Here is a 25,022-nt window from a genome sequence, read left to right as displayed (position 1 = left end):
ATATCGTCTCTGGTTGGCACTGTGTCCAGTACTGGAAAATTTCACATTCACACGACATTGGGAGACTATAAAGGGACTGCCATCAGTGGTCATGTTGTGGGGGACATGATAGTTCATACCACTGCGGAAATTGTGATAGGAGAATGCAGTGATTTAATGTTTTCACGTGAACCCGACGAACAGACTGGGTTTACTGAACTTACCATCAAGAAGAAGGGTTAGGGTTTAGCACTCGGCTGTCAATGAAAGTATTCCCATTTCGTCGTTAACTGCAATATCACTGCATGGACAATTGGACATCATTGCTGTAGGCTACTTACTGGCAGAGTTGAACAACTAGAAAATTTTAAGCTTTTCGAGATTGTAGATTAGAATTGTCTTTGTAGCTACACAGTTTTTCCAGATCAGAGTTACTGAATTCTCAAAATCTTGGTAACAAGGACCAAGTTTGATTCCTCATCAAATCTAAGTTCGTTCTCATAATGGCAGATGTCTGTACGCCAAGCTCAGCTCGTTTCGAACTATGCAGTGGGGTTGTTCAAAAATTACTTTTAAAACCTTAATTATAGAACTACCCTGCCGTAAATACTACCCGTACTACTTCAAATCTTAAATTTTTAACTCCAATAACTTTGCTTCTACTGGCTGGAATCGAGCCAAATTATCTATGCGCCATTTTTTGACAACTTAACAGTTGCCAGTATCATTTGAAATTTTTTTTTTTATAATTTAAAAAATTACTAATTCTGACAGCTTCGCTGCTACAGGTTGGAATTGAGCCAAATTTGGTGTGCAGCGTTATTTTAGCCAACCCAGCGATTTTATCGAATAGCTAATAAAATTTGAAGATAAAATTTCTTTTTGAACAGCTCTACTATGCAGTTCTCCTAGAATTAGACAACCAGTTGTCCAAGTCTGCTTACTGGAAACTGTTTTCCCTAATGTGCGTTGATGCATGTGTGATTTTGTCCAGAGCAAAATTGTCCAATCATGAAAATTATATGCACATCGGTTGAAATTCTTGAATAATATGTTCAATTGTATATTGAAGTTCAGTACCTTTGAGAAACTCTTCGGAAGTATTGGACACTATTTTCATCATCATTTGTTCATTCCGCTGCATTACATTCTACAGTGTAGCATAATTCTTTAAAAATGGTACGCCAATGGTGGATAAAGACCAAAGTCAGCCGTTTGCGTTGGCCTGCGCACGGCCGCAACAAGCTGGTAAAAGACATCAAGCACAAGAAACGACCTCTCGATGATAAAATACACTTGGAACATCCCTTCGTGATAAGACTGGCTCTTGATGGCTGCACAAACCGACCGTTTTACCGCGTGGTTGTCGGTGAACAGTATGGCCCAAGAGACTCAAATGAGCTAGAACAGCTTGGTACGTTCGATCCTATGCCGAATATGTTTGATGAAAAACTTTGCGCGTTAAACTTTGGAAGAATCAAGTATCATATGGCTATGGGAGCGCATATTACGCGGCCGGTGCGTAGACTTTTGGGTTTGTCCGGGTTTCTTCCGCTCGATCCGACGTCAATTTTCTTTGCTCAAACTCTACGTAGGAGGCGGTTAATTGAGGAGAAAATAAAGGAGAGAGACGGTATTGAAGTGAAAGAGGAAGGGACTGCTGTGTGAGGACGGGAACTCTCTCGCATTGGCAGATAATCCAACTCTTTACGAGCGCTTTTTCTATGTTGTTTATGACTTGAAAAAAATTTCCGAGATATACGTACAGCTTTGTAGAATAACAGTTTTGGCTCTAGATCATAGCATGCATTGATATTTCATAGCGACAAAATATGAATGGCGAATGAATGTTGTCGTGATTCTTGATTGTTATTTTATCACAAAATTGTATTATCAGGATCCAGTGTATCAAGTATACGCCGAGGTGGTCAAGGTACCGTAGTCAGCGTTAGTTAGGCTTACCATACGTCCTCTTTTAAGAGGATTTGTCCTCTTTTTTGGCTTTTTTGAAAGTGTCCTCGGAGGACGCCATCTTTTTTGAGATTTTGTCCTCTTTTTTGAAAATTCAGGTTAGATTTAGAGGAAATTGCGAGTGATATGCCGCAAATTAGCGCAGAAGTGAAGCTCCGGCGGGTATTTCGGAGGGAAAAGCGGTGATTTCAGCTCGGAGCGAAAAGAAGACCTTTTTTTTAGTCATCCAACTGGTAATGTGGAGAGAAAAACGTTATTTTGAGTTCTGAGCGGAAAAGATGACTTTTTTTTTTTTTTTTTAGTCAACTGATTACGAAGTGGGAAAAATTAACCGGTTTTTGAGGATTTGATTCCTGATTTGCCAGTTGAAAATTTCTGAAAAAGTGTCTTCTTTAATGATTTCCAAAATATGGTAAGCCTAGCGTTAGTAGAAATATTGTAAGTCAATTGTAAGTGGAAATAGTGATTTCCAAGACCTGACAAAACTACAAAACAAAATGAAGGTTTTGAAAGTACTCGAGCTATCACGTACTTTTTAGCAGTTCAGCTGAGGTAGCTACTTTCTAGATGGCAGGATTCGTCTTCTCTACTAACAAAAAATGTATACTGATGCTGTAATTAGTTTCAATTTTGGACAATATAGCTGATACCCAAGATGCAGGGGCTATATTCCGAAGTTGCACTATCACATTGATTCAAATATCCTTAATTTACAAAACCTAGAGGGTAAAAGTAAAGTAGTTCGAGTAGGCAAAACATGCTTGAGTACTCTGAAGATATACAAGAATAGGCTACTTTACAACCGACCGTCGGACTATGCAGACTTTGAATTTACTACGTTAATGTTGCAATTGAAATTTTCTCTAAGGGCCTTTTCGCTATATTCTTTGTATCTCCTCTATGATAATGGATGCCACCAAGATAAATTCAACACCTGTCTCTCAGATGAAAAGTTTCATTGATAATCCAAAACTCGGCGTCGTTTCGACACCTTCCTTTCTTTCATTGTATCGCAGTCTTGTGGTGTATTGAAATGATGAAATTTTCAGCAATAAAATGAATCTTTCCAATTCTCTACTGATGAATATCGGACGAAAATATTCGGGTTTATTTCAATATGAATATCTTATTCAATGGTATTGAAGGTCTGTACCTCCAAGAAGCTCTACACATATGTCAACACTGCACGATGTATCAGGGACAGCAAGTTGAGTACATTGCCAATGTTCATGATTTTGGGGAATTTTATATGAACTGAGCTTCATTCAATTTCCAAGTTTTTGTCAAGTCAGTACTTCTAATTTTAATCCAATTAGGAAAAAACTGTCTAACCATAATAATTCTAATTGTAAACTTATTTCGAATAGCTGAAAATTTCGTAGTTGCCCAAGCGTGGATCCAGGTAGTCGAATTTACCCAGCTATACTTGAAACAAATCAATTCCGCGTATTCGACAAATCTATTTTATCAGTAAGACAACAACATCCAACACTATAGCAGTGACAGAAAGGTGTGCAATAAAAATTCCTCGTTAGTTAGATTCCACCGAACCAATCTCAAGCTTCGTAAAGAAATCAAACAAGCTACCATAAACACCCTTGTGGTTTACCGCAGCAGCGTTCGGCGAAATCTCCAAATGTTTCACGTGTTGCACAGTAGACTTGAATTTCATCAGTTTTTCGGCCGCAGACACCTGTTTCACGACCATATACCCTTCCACAGAGTCCGACAGTGCTGTTCCCACGTTAATAAATGCTGATGCAGTATCATTCGCTTCCTTATCAGTTGCTGAGAGCAGCTTATTGCGGTAATGTTCTAGTTGCTGTGATATTTCTTCGGATTTTCCGAGAAGGTGGGGAGATAGAACTGGTAAATCTTCCGCTTGCAGCAAACTAGACAGATGAATCAAAGTCGTGCAAAGTTGTTCCTGGAGTATATCTGAAAATCAGAGTGTAGTGGGATGAATGCTGGATCGAAGGTAGACATGCAGAATTTGCTGATTCATTGGGCAACATAGGATTGTTCAAAAATAACATTTTTTTGTTTGTTCTATTGCTTGTTTGGTGAAATGGCTGATCACAGTGTGGGTGTGATTTTCTTTTAATAAAATTTCCTTCTATCAACAGGATTGGTGTCAAATTTGTTTCAAATATATGGCAGCATTGGTAACACCTCTTGATTCCAGACAACAATTATAATTATCCAAACCACGTAAATAAGCGTTATTTCTCGTTCACACAATCTAGCAACAATTTTTCGGCATAACTTAATGACAAGATTTCCCACAGTAAAACTATTTTTACACATTAAAAATTTTCTACTCCAATTACTTTTTTTCTACGAGTTGGAATTGAGCCAAATTTGTTATGCATCGTTTTAAAGGCAATCTGAAAATTTCGTAGGGTCTCCAGTGAAACTTTTTTCATTTTAATAAATCCATAACTATCTATTCCAATAACTTTGTTCTCTGGCGTTGGAATTAAGCCAAATTTTAGGCATAGGGTTTAGCAAATTAAGTTAGTCCTAGTTTTTACTATTGAGCAACACAGAAGATCACTTTCACAGGGGACTTTAGCAAGAGAATTGATTATATCATTTCCCCAAATCAAGATCTCACCTCTAAATTTGTAGTCGATGAAATCGGCGACCATGTTGCTCTCCTCTAGACCTTGCAGCAAGCAGCAAAAAACGTGAATAAATTTCGAACCAAACTGCTTCCTCGTTACTGTAGTGCACAGAGCCAACGCGGCCTTGATACGAACCTGCCAAACCAAATTCAGATGTAGGAACGAACATGAGATCAAGAACATAACAAAAGCAGCTTTACCTTGAAGTTTTTACAAGTCGTAACACTCGAACACAGTGCGTCGTAAACATGATCGGTCCATTCCGGAATACCCAGGGGCAGTTTGTCATTGGACAAAAAGTTACAACACGCAGTGCAAGCATTCCAACGGACCTGTGACAAAGCAGCTCTACTTTATCTGAGCACTTGAGTAGGTTTTGCTTACTGGCATTCAAAGGTGGTCGGTAAAAAAGTGCTTCTCAACTTACCAAGCACCGACAGGGTGTGATTTTTGATTACTTTCACATCTACTCAAATTTCTTTGAGACAAAACCACTTACTTTTGGATTTTGTAAGTAGAAAGAAGTTCTGGTATACCCCTGAATCGCTTTTAGTAGTGAAACAGCCATGGTGACTGGGCAAAAGATCAATTGTATGACAGTGACCAAATATCAGGGCTGTAATGACTCGAGTCGCGATTTTCTGGTGACTTTACTTGACTCGAGTCATTTTCTTGAAATACGGAAAATGACTCGACTCGACTTGAATCAATCTGTGTATTGACTCGACTTGTACTCGAGTCATCGCGCACGACTCGGACCAAGTCATAAGACTCGAGACTGGGACGGCCAAGACAGACATTTCATTGTATTTTTGAAGAATAGGAAGGTTACCACACCATTGCTATTTTGTCAAACAGTACTGGTACTTGAAGATTCTACCAGAAACTGTTAAAAGTGAGGAAAATTTGTATATGTGTGCCACAAGAGTTATATAAACATTTTTCTACTTGAAGTGGTTTTAACAGGTCTTGGAATTGTTATTTCTTACTTGGAATTGGGTAGATATCTATGGAGTAGCGACTACCTCTTACCTTGACCATGGCATCTCCGCCAACCATATCAGAAAGAATGTGGGTGGCTTTTAATAGCAGCGTTCCGAAGCGTGGATCAGCGACGTGATTCTCATCAACGTACCGGAGCAGATTGCCGAGCACTCTCATCATGTTGAATAAAACCTGGAACAAACCAAATGTTGGACTAATTAGATGGGGGTTGAGGGGTCGTAAGTTTCTAGTAGAAGTACAAGTAGCACAACTATGTATTCTAGGCCTAGCTTTGCCGAGAAAACAGGATACTGTCAAGTAGAAGTAGAATAGGCATACAGAGTGACTCAAGTCGAGTCGAGTCATTTTCCATATTCAAAAATATGACTCAAGTCAGAAAATTGTGATTCGAGTCGAGTCATTTCAACCCTTCTGCAAATGCGTAAAAGCTACCTTGGCTTTGTCTTGAACCGATCTAAACGCTTGCTCGAATAACTGAGACACGAGCGTAGGTTTGAACTCTCTCACGAAGCCAGGATCGATCTCCCTGTTGATGACCAACGTGTCGGTCAGATTTCCGAACGTCCAGGCCGCGTTCGCACGGACCAAGAGAACGCTGTTGCTTAATAACACCGAAACGGAACGGGCCACGTCTTCAAGGAATACCACGTCCTGCAAAATATGGTACTTGATATTTCTGGTTGTCTGATTAGACCAGTGGTTCTCAACCGGGGGTCCACGGACCGTTAGGCGTCCGCGAAGCATTTCAGGAGGTTCGCAAAATGATTGATAACCTTATTTGTAATTTTCTAAATTAGGAAATTCTTATTATATTTTTATTTGTGAAATGTTTCTACGCTCTCATTTTAATGCTAATATAATTTCTGCTTATCCTGAACTTGCTACAGGAGAACTGTGGAGTGCAAAATGAGCCAAGCTCGATATACAGACATTTTCCATTCCCGTGCTTATCAAAATCAAACCTGATTGGATATGAACCGCACTTGAACTTTTTCGTTTTCCATCTAATTCACAATTCAGTTCGATTTCCAAGTTTTCGCGAATTCAGTAATTCTAATTCTAATCTTAGGAAAAGCTGAAAATTGTTAGGTTCGCCTGAAAAAGGCTGCACATCAAATTTGGTTCAATTCCAACCAGTGAAAGCGGAGTTATTGCAGTAGTAAATTTTGGATTTGAATGAAATAGTATTTACGGTGGCTAATCCTTTCATTACTTATCATAGTATTAGCCAAAGTAGACACTGAAGCGTCTTGAATAATAAAACAGCACTACAGTTACGTGTCTCTGTAGGAGTAATCCAAGATTCTTTGCAAATGAGAATGAATTTATACCCAAAATTAACAGCCATGACGTGGAATGAATGACGCGGGTCCGAGCTCGCTGTCACGACTTACCTGTCTCAATGCCGGAAACATGACAAAAACTCCGAGTGCCCGGACAGCCGAAGATTTGACGGGGGTCGCGTTTTCGTCAGCCGTGAAGCCCGTCAGCAGCGCAATGCACAGAATCTGGACGTTTTTCTAAAAAATATGTACCTTTTCTTCAAGACCGGCGATTTTCCAGCGCTGGATTGTACTCCAGAGTAACAAAGAACTTCTACTTTTTAAGATTCTGATTTCAAACTGCTTCCATTCCTTCCATTTTTTAGGCAAAACCTACTTTTTTACTTACACAGAAACCTCACATCCAATTTTGCTCAATTTCAACTGGTAGATGTGAGCGCAGAAGAGTTTGAAAATTTTGAATTTGTTATAAAGAAGTTTACAAAAAAATTCAAATTTCACTGTCAACCCCATGAAATTGTTAAGTTGTCTAAAAGTACGATGCTCAACAATTTTGCTCACTTCCAACCAGTAGAAGCAATGTTGTTGCCGTTGAATACCTAGGATTTGCAATTCTAGCCTGGGCGGTGGGTAATCCCACAATTATTACCGAGAAACTCAAATAGGTTCGCTTCTACGGGTTGGAATTGTGCCGAAAAACTCTAAAAAAAAAGTAGAAATTTTCAAACATATATATACCTGAAGTTTTGAAAAGATTTTCGGACTCAACGTCGAGAGGCAGTCGCAGCCCGTTGCTTGCAATAACGGGGTCTTGTGGTCTTGCATTGCGTTCTGAAGCGGGCCGCCCAGAACTTTCTTCCAAAATTGCAAAGCCTTCGAAAAGATATGTGTAATTTAGATTTCAACAAATCTCAATCATTGCCAACTCCTACAAACATGCTATTGTGCATCAACAACACCAGTATTCACGACACAAAAAATCTATGGGAGGCATCCACTCGTGATGGTAATGACTCGACTAACAATTTTTGCCTTGGAGTCGACTTTTATCCAAATACACCAACCAAGTCTGTGCGAACGGAAGGAGTTTATCTACCATCTAAAACAGTACATTGAGCATAACAGCTCTCTTTGCCTCGATTATTCGACATTTCATGCTGGTGACATCATATTTTGTGATTGTTGATATACAATGTTCTTTCCAATTCTCTACTAGTTGCTGACGATTACCCCTGACGAGCGTCAGCCAAAAATATTCGAGTTCATTTCAATAGCAATATACCATTGAATTGAATTACTTGGTGCAACTTGCACACGAGTCATTGCTCATGGCCTGTCCCAGTCATGTGCCTCGATACATTCAGTGTGAATAGATTCAAGTCTCGTCCAGCCCCAGAAGCCATCTTTTATCTTTTTTAGTAACATGATAAAAGTGAGAAAAATTAGTATATTATGAATGCGAGGCCTTCAATATCACACAAGAGTTTTAAAAAGAGTGACTTGAACCTGAATTGAGCTCGATAGTGGACTCAGACTCGAGTCGAAACACTGTGACTCTGACTATGAATAGAATTGGATCGAGCTTGATAATTGCTGCTATGAGCTTGGGCTGTGACCCCGAGTAACACTCATTATGACGTTATAACAGTATGAATGATGTAGAAAGTTAAAATATGTACCTTTTATGCGACCACAAAGAATATAATGGCAGTTCTATGTACTACAAGTTTCGTATGTTGTGACACGACCAATTGAGGTTTCAAGGCTTCCACAGTGGAAACTATAATTCCCGTTGATAAATTAACTCTCAGTGGCGTGAAGCGCATAATTTTGTCCCGCCATGCTTATAGTACAACAATGTTCAAGCATGTTACCTCATCTTCTATTTCTTTCGATGGTGAAGACTTGATCATCTGATGAATGCTCCCTGCCAATTCCTCGAGCATATGAGCGGCACCGAGCTGAATGGTCGGCGCCGAGTCTTGCAGACACAAGCAAACCAGATTGCCGAGAGCATCTATATAGTCTCTGTGAAATAATCACAAACATTTTTCCAATATAAACAAGACTGATTTTATTGTAAGATCAAATACATGAGTCATACTTACTTAACGGCAGGCAAGTATCCTTTCACTATCTTGGTCAATGTAGCAATCGATTCTGCTCTGATAGGCAGCGGGACTTCTGGTTTCTCTTGCTCAAAAAACTGCAATATTTTGAAGACAAGTCAAATTGTTGCCTTAGCTATCAACCAGAGTTGGAAAACTAGAAAATTTTCAGAACATTACAATTAGAATTACTGAATTTACCAAAACTTGGAAATTGAATTCAATTCCGAATTACAAAGAAATACAACAAATATCAAGTTCAGTATATTTCGAACAAGAGTTCATTATCAGAAGTATGAGAATAGCAAATGTCTGTACAACAGGCTTGGCTCGTTTCGCACGATGCAGTTCTCCTGAAGCATTTTCAGGAGGACCAGAAATTCGATATCGAATTAAAGCATAGAATCATTTCACAAATTCAATTACAATTTGATTACCGGCTAGAACTATCTATTGTCCAAGTATGATACCGGGGCTTTTTTACACGGCTTCTATGACAATTTCACTCGTAAGAGCGACAAAAACTCGACTCCAAAAACAACTTTGTACATTTCAAAATCCAAATGTAAAATAAGCAAGCAGTTTTGCCGGAAAATATATTTTGTTACCGATCAGTATAGTCGTTCAAAAAGAACTTTCTTTTCGGATTCCGGGGATTCACCGATTAAATTGTTAGCTTGCTTAAAAACACGCTGGACACCAAATTTGGCTCGATTCCAACTGATAGATGAGAACGCACAGGAGATTGAGAATTTTGAATTTATTACGAAAAAAATTATAAAATTTTTCTCAAATATTACTGTCAACTTCATGGAATTGCCGAGTTGTCTACAAAAATGACACAAAAATAATTTTTAGCAATTCTAACCTGTAAAAGCGACGTTTTATTTGAGTTTTTCGTTCATAATTTTGGGATTACCCACCGTCCAGGCTACTTTTGCGAATCCAAAATTTTCAACTGCAATAACTTCACTTCTACGGGTCAGAAGCAACCAAAAATCAGTAGGAATCATTCTTTTGGACAACTTAACGATTTTATAGGGTTGACTGTAAAATTTGGAAAAAATTTCCAATAAAGCGGTAAACCAACCTGAGTGCTGCCAGGGACTGACATTGTCTTCCCCAGTCTCGCAAAAGAAATGCACAAGTCGATCAGCCACGATGTCCCGCCAGACGCAGACCCGGCTGACGCACTTTCACCCCGACTGTGCGGACCAGACGAGGAACCAGATACTTGAGACACGTCTAAAAATTTGTAAAACAATTAAAATTTGGCAAGACAACAGTGCGAACAGCTAAATAGGGCTGAGTAGTTGTAGTTCTAGTGAACAATTTTGAAAAGCCAGTTGTTCTAGTTCTAGTTCTAGTTACCAATCGACAGATGATAGTTTCTCTCCTACGGGTTGAAACTGAGTCAAGTTTATTATACACCGTGTTTTTACCTAACCTGACGATTTGATCAACTAGCCAGAAAAAATTCGAAGAATTAGCTTTGAACTACACACTCTACCGACGGCAGGCCTACCTGTTAAAATACTGGCGACCTCTCCCAGCGGAGCCGAAGTCGAGAAAACGGCTTTCAGCAACGCCAAAGCCGCCACTTTCAAATTGTTGTCTTGAGACGAGATTAAAAAATAACGCGCCCGCGCGGACACCTTGATCAGCAGTCCCGGTTTCATCTTGCGGTACGGAGTATTGAGAACGACGATCGCCAGCGTCTGGAAGCAAGATTTGCCTGCTTGAGAAGAGCCAGAGTCTGACAACCAGAACTCTTTTAACTTTTCTAAACTAGTTTAGAATCAGAATTACTGAATTCGTAAAACTTGCAAATTGAATTTGATTCCGAAGTAGAAAGAATTGAATAGTATATTAATATTGAAATGAACCCGAATATTTTCGGCTGACACTCGTCAGGGGTAATCGTCAGCAACTAGTAGAGAATTGGAAAGAACATTGTATATCAACAATCATATCACAATTCACAACTATTCAATTGTATATTGAAGTTCTGTACCTCCAAGTAGCTCTTCAAGTAGAAAGAAACACAACAAAAATCAAGTTCCCATGAATCCCACCGTAGCAAAACATAGTTAATCCTCATAAGCATGAGAGTGACAAATATCTGTACACCAAGCTCAGCTCGCTTCACACAATACATTTCTCCTGCAGCATTTTCATGAAAATAAGATTACAATCAAAAGAAGAGCGTGGAAACATTTCACATTTCATGAAAGTAATAACTAAAAACAACGCCATTCAAGTACTCCAAAAAGTAGAATTGGAGCTTTCGATGGTACATTCATATTTTAACGTTTATTGATCCTAACCGATTTCTGCATGCCTCTCAATAAACATATATGAATGTGCTGATGAAAGGTGTCTTCAAATTCTGTACCACCAATCAGTTATTAAGGTTGAAATCTTCATTGCTGACCCCCCCTCCGCCACCCCTCCCCGCCCTTGTGTACACTTACTGCCAAGTAAGCTTACTCCCATTCATTTGGTTGACTGGAACTGGAGCGGGAAGGGCCTATACAAATTTCATTTAATTGCAACTCCATTCCGGTGGCTTTCTGAAGAAAATGGTTGCAGTCAACATTTCTTTTTCGATCTGTGCGTCAATTTGAGACCATATCATTTTTATACCGCAGTGCCCCTTTAAGCTGTCTTATCGCCCCAATTGTTCGAAATTTAATTCTGGTGAGGTCATACCTGGTGATACGATTGTTGATATACAATGTTCTTTCCAATTCTCTGCTAGTTGTTGACGATTAGGCTACCCCTGACGCGTGTCAGCCGAACTATTCTGATAGGGCTTATCTCAATATGGATATACAGTTCAATTGTATGTGGAAGTTCTGTACTTCCAAGAAGCTCTTACAATTATTCAGCATGAGGAAGTTTACCTTGAGCAATTGCGTGAGAGCCATGGTCGACTGTTCCTTGCCGCAAATCAAGAGCAGCTGCTTGTGTATCTCCCGAATGGAAGCCGCCAACGACACGGAGAACGGTACGAACGAAGACGCGTTACGCGACGGTGAAGTTGTTTCCTCCGCGGCAAAGGAAAGATACCATCTGCTTCCGTCGAACATCGTGCCGATGACTCCCATCGCGGTGGCTCGACATTTCGGGTTCGGTTCCTGCGTAGATAACAATCTCTCACTGAAAGATTCACCAGGCTTGTACGAACTACTGGGTTTTCAAAATGCGCAATTACAACTAGAACTACTCACTTTTCAAGACCTGCAACTAGAACTACTCACTTTTTAATACTCGCTACTAGAAGAAAAACTACTCGCTTTTATATGCTCACAACATGAACTAGAACTACTCACTTTTCAAGACCTGCAACCAGAACTACTCACTTTTCAATGCACGCTACTAGAAGAAAAACTACTAGCTTTTATATACTCACAACATGAACTAGAACTACTCACTTTTCAAGACCTGCAACTAGAACTACTCACTTTTCAATGCTCGCTACTAGAAGAAAAACTAATCGCTTTTAAATGCTCGCAACATGAACTAGAACTACTCACTTTTCAAGACCTGCAACCAGAACTACTCACTTTTCAATGCACGCTACTAGAAGAAAAAATACTAGCTTTTATATACTCACAACATGAACTGGAACTACTCACTTTTCAAGACCTGCAACTAGAACTACTCACTTTTCAATGCACGCTACTAGAAGAAAAACTACTAGCTTTTATATACTCACAACATGAACTAGAACTACTCACTTTTCAAGACCTGCAACTAGAACTACTCACTTTTCAATGCTCGCTACTAGAAGAAAAACTAATCGCTTTTAAATGCTCGCAACATGAACTAGAACTACTCACTTTTCAAGACCTGCAACCAGAACTACTCACTTTTCAATGCACGCTACTAGAAGAAAAAATACTAGCTTTTATATACTCACAACATGAACTGGAACTACTCACTTTTCAAGACCTGCAACTAGAACTACTCACTTTTCAATGCACGCTACTAGAAGAAAAACTACTAGCTTTTATATACTCACAACATGAACTAGAACTACTCACTTTTCAAGACCTGCAACTAGCACTACTCACTTTTCAATGCTCGCTACTAGAAGAAAAACTAATCGCTTTTAAATACTCGCAACATGAACTAGAACTACTCACTTTTCAAGACCTGCAACTAGAACTACTCACTTTTCAATGCTCGCTACTAGAAGAAAAACTAATCGCTTTTAAATACTCGCAACATGAACTAGAACTACTCACTTTTCAAGACCTGCAACTAGCACTACTCACTTTTCAATACTTGCTACTAGAAGAAAAACTATTTGATTTTAAATGCTCGCAACATGAACTAGAACTACTCACTTTTCAAGACCTGCAACTAGAACTACTCACTTTTCAATGCACGCTACTAGAAGAAAAACTACTAGCTTATATATACTCACAACATGAACTAGAACTACTCACTTTTCAATGCTCGCTACTAGAAGAAAAACTAATCGCTTTTAAATGCTCGCAACATGAACTAGAACTACTCACTTTTCAATGCACGCTACTAGAAGAAAAACTACTAGCTTTTATGTACTCACAACATGAACTAGAACTACTCACTTTTATGTAGGGGAGAGTGGGTAGGTATGGGCCACCAAATCTTACAAAGCTATAACTTTGCCAAACTTGGTCTAATATTCCTAAATTTCGGTATAGACGATCATTAGTTATATATCTAACTATCACTGGTAGAATTAAGCTAATATACCCATGTATTTGGAAGTGACATCAAATTTTGTAACAATACATCATTTTTGTAAACAAAAAATAGGCCATGAGGTATGGGCCGGGGGGTGGTGAGGTATGGGCCGCTGTCTGTATTGAATCAATAAATGCCATTCATATCCTACAAACCTCAACTCTTGTCACAGTTTCCAACAATTTGTATATACTGATATAAAGCTTAGCTGGAAGTGGACATTTCATATATTTCAATTCCCGTATTGATCGTAAGCCATAACGCATAACGAAACAAGATAACTAAAAATATGTAACATAAAAATCACTATCAAATCATGCTTCTTTCGCCTCAACTACCCCATCAAATCCAAATCTCACAGCTCTATCTGTTATTTAAGTGGGAGTGACAAACCATGATGCATATTGAGCATATGATGACATACTGTGCTAACAAACTTTTCTCCTCTTCATTAAAGACAGTATTGGAAAACGATTTTGAAATCTTTTTCGTGTGAGACTCATCCCCTGTTTTTCCATATACTTGTTTAATGTAGCTCTATACCAATTTTGTACTGACGACATGCTTCTCTTTTTGATACCTCCCATGCTGCAACGTTTCATATTGCCAAGCTCAGATCTGATTCTGAAAACTTGCCTTTTTATGGGTTTCATGATTTACTTTCAAGTGATTGTATTTGGGAGGGATAAGACCAACACCTTCTGTATTCTAGAGATAAATATATTTAATAGGATCAATCAAATATTGATTTCAGGTATATGTTATGCTGTCCCATACCCCAGACTATTGAGGTATGGGCCGGCCCATACCCCAATCTGCTAAAAGGCCCATACCTCAAACACTCCATCTTGGGGATTCTTACCATAATTTCAAGATCCAAGAGATTGACAACGCATTAAAACTATACTCTATAGATAGCATATTTCTATAGCTTTCACACCATAAATAAGTCTAATCCAAACATGCACATATGAGGACTCAAACCCAAATTCCCTATTTTCAAATAAATTTACTTTAGACCGCAAAAATTATATATCTCTAGCTGATTCAAAAACTCCGCTGGCCTCATGGCTGTGAGTAACATGGGTGAGTCTGGAGCCTTTTTCTAACAATCACACAGCTTGACAAATATATGTGATGTCACAGTCACCAGATATGGCAGTGGCCCACACCTCAACAGTGGCCCATACCTACCCACTCTCCCCTACTCACAACATGAACTAGAACTACTCACTTTTCAAGACCTGCAACCAGAACTACTCACTTTTCAATGCACGCTACTAGAAGAAAAACTACTAGCTTTTATATACTCACAACATGAACTAGAACTACTCACTTTTATGTACTCACAACATGAACTAGAACTACTCACTTTTCAAGACCTGCAACCAGAACTACTCACTTTTCAATGCACGCTACTAGAAGAAAAACTACTAGCTTTTATATACTCACAACATGAACTAGAACTACTCACTTTTCAAGACCTGCAACTAGAACTACTCACTTTTCAATGCACGCTACTAGAAGAAAAACTACTAGCTTTTATATACTCACAACATGAACTAGAACTACTCACTTTTATGTACTCACAACATGAACTAGAACTACTCACTTTTCAAGACCTGCAACCAGAACTACTCACTTTTCAATGCACGCTACTAGAAGAAAAACTACTAGCTTTTATATACTCACAACATGAACTAGAACTACTCACTTTTATGTACTCACAACATGAACTAGAACTACTCACTTTTCAAGACCTGCAACCAGAACTACTCACTTTTCAATGCACGCTACTAGAAGAAAAACTACTAGCTTTTATATACTCACAACATGAACTAGAACTACTCACTTTTCAAGACCTGCAACTAGAACTACTCACTTTTCAATGCTCGCTACTAGAAGAAAAACTACTAGCTTTTATATACTCACAACATGAACTAGAACTACTCACTTTTCAAGACCTGCAACTAGCACTACTCACTTTTCAATGCTCGCTACTAGAAGAAAAACTAATCGCTTTTAAATACTCGCAACATGAACTAGAACTACTCACTTTTCAAGACCTGCAACTAGAACTACTCACTTTTCAATGCTCGCTACTAGAAGAAAAACTAATCGCTTTTAAATACTCGCAACATGAACTAGAACTACTCACTTTTCAAGACCTGCAACTAGCACTACTCACTTTTCAATACTTGCTACTAGAAGAAAAACTATTTGATTTTAAATGCTCGCAACATGAACTAGAACTACTCACTTTTCAAGACCTGCAACTAGAACTACTCACTTTTCAATGCTCGCTACTAGAAGAAAAACTAATCGCTTTTAAATACTCGCAACATGAACTAGAACTACTCACTTTTCAAGACCTGCAACTAGCACTACTCACTTTTCAATACTTGCTACTAGAAGAAAAACTATTTGATTTTAAATGCTCGCAACATGAACTAGAACTACTCACTTTTCAAGACCTGCAACTAGAACTACTCACTTTTCAATGCTCGCTACTAGAAGAAAAACTAATCGCTTTTAAATACTCGCAACATGAACTAGAACTACTCACTTTTCAAGACCTGCAACTAGCACTACTCACTTTTCAATACTTGCTACTAGAAGAAAAACTAATCGCTTTTAAATACTCGCAACATGAACTAGAACTACTCACTTTTCAAGACCTGCAACTAGCACTACTCACTTTTCAATACTTGCTACTAGAAGAAAAACTAATCGCTTTTAAATACTCGCAACATGAACTAGAACTACTCACTTTTCAAGACCTGCAACTAGCACTACTCACTTTTCAATACTTGCTACTAGAAGAAAAACTATTCGATTTTAAATGCTCGCAACATGAACTAGAACTACTCACTTTTCAATGCACGCTACTAGAAGAAAAACTACTAGCTTTTATGTACTCACAACATGAACTAGAACTACTCACTTTTCAAGACCTGCAACTAGAACTACTCACTTTTCAATGCTCGCTATTAGAACTAGAACTACTCACTTTTTTACACTGGACATACTCACTTTTAAAAACCAGCAACTAGAACTAGAACCACTCAGCTTTTAAAATTAGCAACCAAAACTAAAACTACTCGAAAAGTTTTTTTTTCAAATCAGCTTCTCCAAATAGGATTAGAATCAGAATACCTACACAGGTTCTTCCGAATTGGATTAGTTTTAGAATTACTGATTTTGCAAAAATTTGGAAATCGAATTTGATTCTGAATTAGAATGAAATACAATAAAAAGCAATTACCCTTGGTATCAAATTACAGCTCCTTCTCATGAACACTATTGCGGCAAATATCTGTACAGCAAGTTTGGCTCATTTTGCACTATACAGTTCCCTATACAACTGCTCAAACCAATTTCAGAAGACTTCCATTGCACTAACCACTTTAAAAATATTGAACAACGTAGCGGGATCAGCGGTGGCTTCCGATTCCGGCAGAAACGACGACCAATACCCCAACATGGTGTGCTTGTCCGTGTTCATCACAGTGTGCAGGAGAGAGCTCAGCGAGGTCTGACGAATTTTGCTCAAGAAAGAACGCAGCCTGCAAGACACAAGCGTATAGTGTCAGCTGCAATCGAGATATTTCAAAATGGCATATTGATTTGAACAATATATTGATATTGAATGAAACCCACATATTTTCGGCTGACACTTGTCAGGGGCGATGGTCAGCAACTTGAAGATAATTGGGAATGACATTGCCGAATCAGACTTGTGCAAAATACTAGAGTTTCAACTAGAACTGGAACCCCTCACCTACCACAATCCGCATCTAGAACTAAAGCCAGAACTACTCGCTTTTCAAAATCCGTAACTAGAACTTGAAAAAACAGTAGCTAGTTCAAAGTCAAGTAACTAGCTAGGTAGTTATTACAAGGCAGGGTGGAGTGAAAAAAAGAAAAATTTGAATTTCAAAAAGTGCCTTTGACATTCGGTCCCAAATCGCGAATGAATTACTTCTATCATTACTTCTATCTATGATTTCAGGTTCCTGCACCCTCTAGTGACCGTGCAATTTCATCGAAGGAGCCGAAAATAGCTAATTTTGCCATATCTTGATAACCGCTTATACTAGAAAGCTAGTTTGGGGCTTAAAAACTGCGGAAGCAACATGTTTCTATCTCACTTCCATAAAACTTCGTCTTGGAAATGTACAGAAAAAAGTTACAAGCAAAGTATTGATTTTTAGTCCGCCAATAAAAATGTCTATGCTATTCTCCTGTGCCCAACGTCACTATTTCTCACTAGCATTCCAAGAAGGTAGAATTAGCTGATATGAATGGGGATTGGACATACTGCCTTGACGTGCAATAGCCCAGACACTGCCAAGACCAAGACGCTCAGAAGACGGGCTTTACAAGCAGATAGTATTTCAGTTGGTAGCCTACTGTGGCTCGCTACCCCCAATATCGATTCCTTAGTCGCTGAAAAGTGTTGTCAGGTATTGTGCGCAGCAGAATTTTTCATGACAAAATTCTTTCTTCATTTCGAACTTGGTTAACCTCGTTTACTGGCGTTCACTGCTGAAGAAAGCCAGTCTAAAAGCTTCCAATGGAATAAATTTAACAATATGAGCGTATTGTTTGCTGCAATATGAATATACTATTCAATTGCACATGATGTTTTTGTTGTATTTGTATTTCTTTATTAAAATATTAATTCTTTTGTGGTAACTATGCCCGTCGCCCATGTTAGAGAGCAGAGCGTTGAATCGACGTAAAGTTTTTAAATGTGATTGCCAAACTGTGTGGCTTATTTCATTTCGAAAATGAATTCATGCAACCCGCGGCCTCTACATAATTTGAAAAGTGATCCGCGACCCATTTTGAGTTGGGACCCCTGGTCTGATAAGATACTCACTGGAAAACGTAATACAAGTACTTGGGGACTCAGAAAAAGTAATACTTCGTTACTGTCCCCCCTGAAAACCTACTTCGCTCGTTGGGCGCCCTCCGTGTCAGAGTATTCCGATTCCGAGCTGGTGACCCGGGCCCAAGCCGGTCGAAACTGCATTTCACCCACAGCGGAAGCGGCTCCTTGCCCAGTGTCTGCCCTTATCCCGGTCTCGGGGGTGTCTTTGAACTTTGACCTCGGCTTTTGTTTCCTTTTTTTCTTTTTCATCTGCCAAGGGCAATCAGAAGGATGATTATTTTTTAACCAGAAATCAAAAATTTGACATGTGCTGAAATTTTGATCGACCAAGAACTCCAGTAGTTAAATTACGCATTATTGCACTAAAGTTGATGTAGCTTAGTAGCTTTCTAATTCCACATAGTGCTTGATAAAGTATCCAGAGGACACTAAGCACAAGGTACAACGCTTGAAATTTCTGGACATGCAGAAAAAAATTCCGCTAAAATTCGGTTTAATGTAAAGAAATAAACCAAATATTTTTTCACTAACCTGATCATAACCAGCAAAAAATATAAATTCACCCAGTAGAGCAGGTCTGTTTCTGTCGTTACAACAGGTTTGATCAAAATAGGACTTTCGGATTTCAGTTTGCCACTTTTTGGAAGATCAGTAATTCTAATTCTAATCAAATTATGACAAAAACTGCATTGTCGGGCTGTTAAAAAATCACAATTTTCCACAAATTTTACGGGCTGATTGATAAATTGTTAGGTTGTTAGGTTCTTGTCTCGTTTGAAGAAGCTCAAAATTTTCTAGTGTTGTCCGACTGTGGCCCCTACCTGTGTCTTGGCCGTTTCCGACATCTTGTCTTCCTCCTGCTTGTTGGTGGGTCTCAGGTCGGGTATTGGCACCGGTTGAAGTTCGTGTGGGGCAGCGTGGTCCGCCCCCGGCAGCCCGTGGACCATGAATTTCTGGACATTTTCAGACAAGCGTTATCAACATCGTATTTCGTTTAATCGACGCGGTTGGTTTTTATTTACGAATAATTCAGCCAAACAGATCACTTGAGACAAAAATATTCAGGTTCATTTCAGTATGAATACAACATTTAATTGTATACCATACAGTTCGCTTAATCAACAAGCAATACCAACCTTCAAAACAGCCAAAAGTGGTCCGATCTCAGGCGTGTGGACTCGCGACTCGGAAGAAACGACATTGTGAATACCCCTCAACGCAGAGAAGACCATCTGCAGAAAGATAAGTATGCGTCGCAGGGTAAGGCACATTTTTAATCCGGCGCGTCTACCTTGCAAGTCAAAATATCGTGGGGGGGTTCGACTGAAATGCTTTGAAGAAACGATATAAAAAATTTCAAGCAGCTCGCCATTCTGTCTGTCGGCGTTCGATCGTCTGATTTGCCCCTGAAATTACAGCAGAAACTCTCGTTGAGATGAGAACTAGTGAAATAGCTAAGGCTACCTGTTCTGCACGACGTTAAAGATAATTCAGTATTTTTGACCATACGTATTTCATTGCACTTTGTGACAATGCTGTGGGTGGATCACGACTTAACAGATATGTCATTTCTACTAACATATACAGATTTGTACTACGTGTTTCGTATGCTGCGATACCGCCAACGGAGATTTCAAGGTTTACACAGTGGAAAATAACATCAAAACTATAATTCTTGTTGATAAGTTCAGTCTTAGTGGCAAGGGGCGTATAATTTCAGCAGGGTTGCAACCAAGTCACAAGATTCCGAGTCACGAGTCAATCTCTTTATAGTTGTGACTCGAGTCAAGTCGAGTCATATTCACTCCGCCACTGAGTCAAGTCCGAGTCCAAGTCAGTTAGTAGAGGGTCGAGTCCGAGTAATAGTTTTTTGACTCGAGTCCGAGTCCAAGTCAATATGTTCACTGTTCAGTTTTCAGTTCAACCCACTTTTTTCAATTCTGCTCGAGTGACATAGAATGGCTCGCATTCATCATATCGTAGTTTTCCTCAGTCATAACAAATTTCTGGAGCTATTTTCCAAGTACCAGGAATGATAGACAAAATACCAATCATGCCGTGACTTTACCATTCTTTGAAGTTACAATGGAATGTCTGTCTTCACCGTCCTAGGCTCGAGTCATATGACTTGGTTCGAGTCATGCACAAGTCGAGTCATTTTACACATTTGAAAAAATGACTCGAGTCTTGTCGAGTCACCAAAAAATCGCGACTAAAGTCATTACACCTTGCATTTCAGTAATAATCGTTTCGGATTTGAGCACCGTACTAGGAAGTATTGTACCCATTCCTATATAGCATCATAGTTGAATGACATGGTATTTAATAACAAATGCATAAATAGACCTTGCGAATCGATCGATTGTGATGAATCTCAGAGAAAGTATCCTACTTCAAGCAAAATCCGGCGACGCACTGTACGGCAGTTCTTCTGACGTCTCTGCTGACCGAATCGTTTCGTGCTATCGAATACAACCCACTTTCTCCCTCTTGCAACATGAAGTCAAAGTTCTGGAACATATTTAAAGGCGATTTCACTCCAAAAGTCGGTCACAATTCGTTTCATCAACAACAGGAGTGCTGTTGTTCTTATTGTAAAGATGATCGTACAATGCAAATTGCAGACTTGCACAACTGCGCAATTAAACGAATTAGACCAAAATGCCTGTAATCTAAATCAAATCTAATTAGTGAAATGTTTCTATGTTCTCAATTTTATTGTAGTGGGCCTACCCTTTCTGGTTTCCTGTAAACTCCACTGAGAACTGTGTAGCGCGAAAAAAGCCCAGCTGGCTGTACAGACATTTTCCATTCCCGTGCTTATGAGAGTGAATTCTGATTTCATAAATGAACTGAACTTGACTATTTCTTTCTAATCCGGAATTTGATTAGCAATTTCCTTGTAATTTAAATTCTGATCGAATTTCGAAAAACTGAAAATTTGTACTGTACAAATTTGTTATAGAAATCACATGGATCGTTGAGACAATTTTTAGTTACAGCACAGTGTGGAAAAAGCTATGTAAAGGATTCCATATCTGTACACGACAACAAGATTATTGTGGCTGCAGAATGAAATAGGCTGACTAACTTGGGATTGGATAAAGTACACTCATCCTATATTACCTCTGCTGACATGTATGCTCCATTTAAAAACGTCACAGCTGAGATGGCATCCAGCAGTCCTTGCAATGATGTAGCATTGTTCAGGCAGCTCGGCCAGACAGTTATCAATCTCGAGACCAGAGAATTGGCTTCCGACGGTTCGAGTATAATTTCTTGACTGAAAAGTGAGGATAACATTGATCATGCGGCTGGAAAGCGTAATGGTCCGATAGTCAAGATGGTAATGTCGAAGTTTTTTAACACATAAAACTTCTTTCTTTCGTTTTGATCAGGGGCGGCCATCCTTTTTGCTATTCAGGGCCGCAATTCAATTACTTATATAGCAAGCGGTCGCATTCCAGTGCACTGGAACTACCATGTTGAGCTGTCCATATCCTTTTACGGGGAACTCCGGACTCATCTATTTATTCATGTCTGCTTACTATAGGCTATGCACCTAAATCGCAAGTAGCCATGATTTGAATACTTACTGGGATGAAACATCAAATATCAAATTCATGAGAGAGTGGGCCAATTAGAATTAGTCACTTTATTGCATGTTGTTATTTCTTGACCTCCCACCAGGATGGTCACTCAGTATAGTGGAAAGATAGTGGAATCACAAAACGTACTAGACGCAAATTCATTTCGTGAGACGCACACGATTCCAAGTTGGTATCTATTAGGGATGGTGTGAACGTGAGGTTCACGTTCGCGTTCTGTGTGTGAACTGTGAACCTCGGAAATTTAGAGGTTCACGTTCACAAACGAACCTTGGTCGGTTCTGCACTGTGAACGTTTTTCATATATTACTATTTTCACTTCATTATAACATCTTTGGTTGAAATTTATTGCATTTCAACCGCGGGCCACTATATGCACGGCCCTGGCAGCTGGCAGCATAAAAAAATCAACGCTAAACGAGCATGCACCTTGACAATCTCAAAAATTTTACTCGCTTTGTTACTACAGTTTGCTCGAATATTTAGTGACTCTCTGCTATGAGCTTGACACGCAATCACACAACATCAAGAGCAAAATACACTACATTTAGGTAGTCAGCGAATTATGCTTATCCTACCAATCAATGAAATTGATATCGTTGTCTGATGTATAAAATATAGCAGGCGTACGGGGTCAACCTTGATTTCATATGTTTATTGTATCATGAAGACCAACTCCGTGGGATTAGTGTGTTAGCTACTACTGTATAACTTGTAAAAGGGGTAATATCGGTAGCAAGTATAGAAACCCGTTTTACACTCTGCTTAATATCAACTTAGCAATACTCAGACGCCGAATACATTGTCCGGTCTGGCCTAGACCGACGTAGACCGTTAACGCATAACCTTATATTTCCTTGCAAGCCCCCGTCGAAATTGTTGGCAAAGCAACGGAAGATATTGATTTTAGGGAATTATTATAGCATTTGATTGCCCCAGTTAATAGATTTGGCAACGTTTAAAACATCAATATGTACTTCAGCATTATGGCATTATGTGGCCCGAGTCGTCGCTAGTATCGTGTACATGTACATTAATATAGGCTATCACTTCACTGAAATGTAGGGTTGGAATTAGCAATATGACGTCACAAGGTTCATGTTCGCGTTCACAGAGAACCTTTCAAAAAGGTTCGTGTTCACACGAACCTCAACTGTTCAGAGGTTCACACCATTCCTAGTATTTATTAATGGGGCTCGTCATTCTCTTCTGTGTTTCCCGTGGGGGTCGTATTGCAAAGGGCAGTAGTACATCAAAATAGAAAAATCCAAGTCGCATGGAAGAAAATTTCCAGATTAATTAGAATCAAATCAAAAATTCACGAGTCAATTCGTAAATTCAATTTGCATGCAGATGGTCGCCAACACATAGCCTACTAATTGAATTACGTGTTGACGGCCGCCCCTGCTTTTGATGTACTTGAGTAGTGTCATGGACCTCGTATTATCAGAAGTTATAGCCGTGAAATCATGGATGGCCGAAAAAAATGCAAAATCACCTTTATTGTTATATAGAACAAGCATTATATTTTTGTGGTCGCGAAAACAGCAAGGCTTACATATTTGAACTTTCCAAATCATTCGTACTGTGATGTTATAATGAGTTATACTCAACTCGAAGCTTAACAATTGCTGCAGAATCGAATCACTCAGGTACTCGATTTCGCCGAGCCAAAATTATAATTTCATACATGGCTTCTGGGCATTGATCAAAACTGAATGATACCACAAATGATAAAAACGGAGTGCATCGCTAACCTTGAAGTAAGATGAACAGCTAGCTGGAAATACTTGTGATGAAGAAACTCATTATTCGACAGGAGTAAGTTTGTATTGAATGCAAAATGGTACAGGACCTCCCCAGCGATCTGAAGAAATATAAAGCATTCAACATATTATTATAACAGAAATAGCTATCTTAGTTATTGATGTTCGAAATTCAAGACATCAAGTCATAGTATTTACGGTGGGTAGATCTATATCATATAAAGAATTTGCCACCGTAAATATATATACTAGGCTACTGTTTTACTGAAATCCAAACTTTTGTGGTCCAATAATTTCGCTTGGAATTATGCCAAAATTGATGTGCAGTATTTTGTTAGGCAACTTAACAGTTTCATCAAGTAGGCAGTAAAATTAAAAAAAAAAACAGCCCTAAACATTATGAATTTACACATCTTAGTCCCATGCAGACTGCAAAGTTGCAGAGTATATGCATTTTGCAGCAAAGAGATAGAAGCATCATCATTATCAATATTATCATTGGATTTATATGTATCATGTGAATTCATTGCACATCAAATTTACTAACCCTATATAGTCCAACCGACTCACCTTGGTTGTGATCGCAAAAATTCGTCTGTCATAATCCAGCTTGAGTAATTTGTCAAGAAGTATTTCCAATTCTACATCACTGGCAGATAATCCTGCTTCCATACACTTGACAAATAACTGTGAAAAGATGTCGCTCTGCCCATCCATAATGTGTTGCAACACTATAAATTTGCCATCTAAATATCATGTAGACACAGTTATTAAAAAAGACACAAGATCATTTGTAAGACTCCAGAAACTATACAATAGTAGCCTATATTGGGCTCTTTTAAAAGTGCTAAGGGCCCTAAGTAGCCTGGCTGTGTGACGATTAAATACAACCTATACAACAGGGGTCGCCAACTCAAAAGGGGTCGCGGGCCACTTTTCAAAATTTTTTGAGGCCGCGGGCCGCATGACTTTAATATCGAGATATAATTCGGCAAGGCAGTATCACAGCTATAGGTTTTTACAACTACGCCAATACAA

The 25,022-nt window shown here is 39.0% G+C and overlaps 2 protein-coding genes across 3 annotated transcripts; one reads left to right on the top strand and one right to left on the bottom strand.

The window, feature by feature from the left end:
• The first annotated feature begins 241 nt into the window (after nucleotides 1-241).
• LOC145446257 (small ribosomal subunit protein bS16m-like) lies at nucleotides 242-1,827 on the top strand. The gene has a single exon (XM_080324497.1). The coding sequence runs from the start codon at nucleotides 1,156-1,158 to the stop codon at nucleotides 1,645-1,647; it is 492 nt and encodes a 163-aa protein (XP_080180623.1). The 5' UTR covers nucleotides 242-1,155; the 3' UTR covers nucleotides 1,648-1,827.
• Nucleotides 1,828-3,390: 1,563 nt separating this feature from the next.
• LOC145446255 (HEAT repeat-containing protein 6-like) lies at nucleotides 3,391-24,756 on the bottom strand. Of its 2 annotated transcripts, XM_080324495.1 has the most exons (21): nucleotides 24,555-24,756; nucleotides 23,976-24,085; nucleotides 21,737-21,893; nucleotides 21,003-21,121; nucleotides 19,902-20,016; nucleotides 19,747-19,842; nucleotides 19,432-19,563; nucleotides 18,672-18,859; nucleotides 17,117-17,279; nucleotides 11,880-12,113; nucleotides 10,499-10,691; nucleotides 10,064-10,218; nucleotides 8,974-9,071; nucleotides 8,740-8,893; nucleotides 7,604-7,738; nucleotides 6,977-7,102; nucleotides 6,015-6,233; nucleotides 5,610-5,753; nucleotides 4,778-4,909; nucleotides 4,568-4,712; nucleotides 3,391-3,888 (listed from the first exon to the last, which is right to left on the bottom strand). In XM_080324495.1, the coding sequence occupies exons 1-21, from the start codon at nucleotides 24,699-24,701 to the stop codon at nucleotides 3,482-3,484; spliced, it is 3,369 nt and encodes a 1,122-aa protein (XP_080180621.1). In that variant the 5' UTR covers nucleotides 24,702-24,756; the 3' UTR covers nucleotides 3,391-3,481. The 2 variants fall into 2 exon arrangements, with proteins under 2 accessions (XP_080180621.1, XP_080180622.1); XM_080324496.1 differs by lacking the exons at nucleotides 21,737-21,893; nucleotides 23,976-24,085; nucleotides 24,555-24,756 and having other exon boundaries at nucleotides 20,957-21,080.
• Between the last annotated feature and the right edge of the window lie 266 nt (nucleotides 24,757-25,022).

This window comes from Botryllus schlosseri, chromosome 9 (genome assembly GCF_051294905.1).
Source record: "Botryllus schlosseri isolate E-star chromosome 9, Bs_hap1, whole genome shotgun sequence".
Lineage (NCBI taxonomy): Eukaryota > Metazoa > Chordata > Ascidiacea > Stolidobranchia > Styelidae > Botryllus > Botryllus schlosseri.
The sequence above is the reverse complement of the archived record's forward strand: the minus strand, read 5'-3'. Positions and strand labels throughout refer to the sequence as shown.

Coding starts and splice junctions, on each gene's coding strand:
- LOC145446255 (XM_080324495.1), bottom strand. CDS start 24,701: ATGGATGGGCAGAGCGACATCTTTTCACAGTTATTTGTCAAGTGTATG. Junction 12,114..17,116: donor TGTTCAATATTTTTAAAGTG/GTTAGTGCAATG, acceptor TTATCTACGCAG/GAACCGAACCCGAAATGTCG. Junction 3,889..4,567: donor CATCGACTACAAATTTAGAG/GTGAGATCTTGA, acceptor TCTGATTTTCAG/ATATACTCCAGGAACAACTT.
- LOC145446257 (XM_080324497.1), top strand. CDS start 1,156: ATGGTACGCCAATGGTGGATAAAGACCAAAGTCAGCCGTTTGCGTTGG.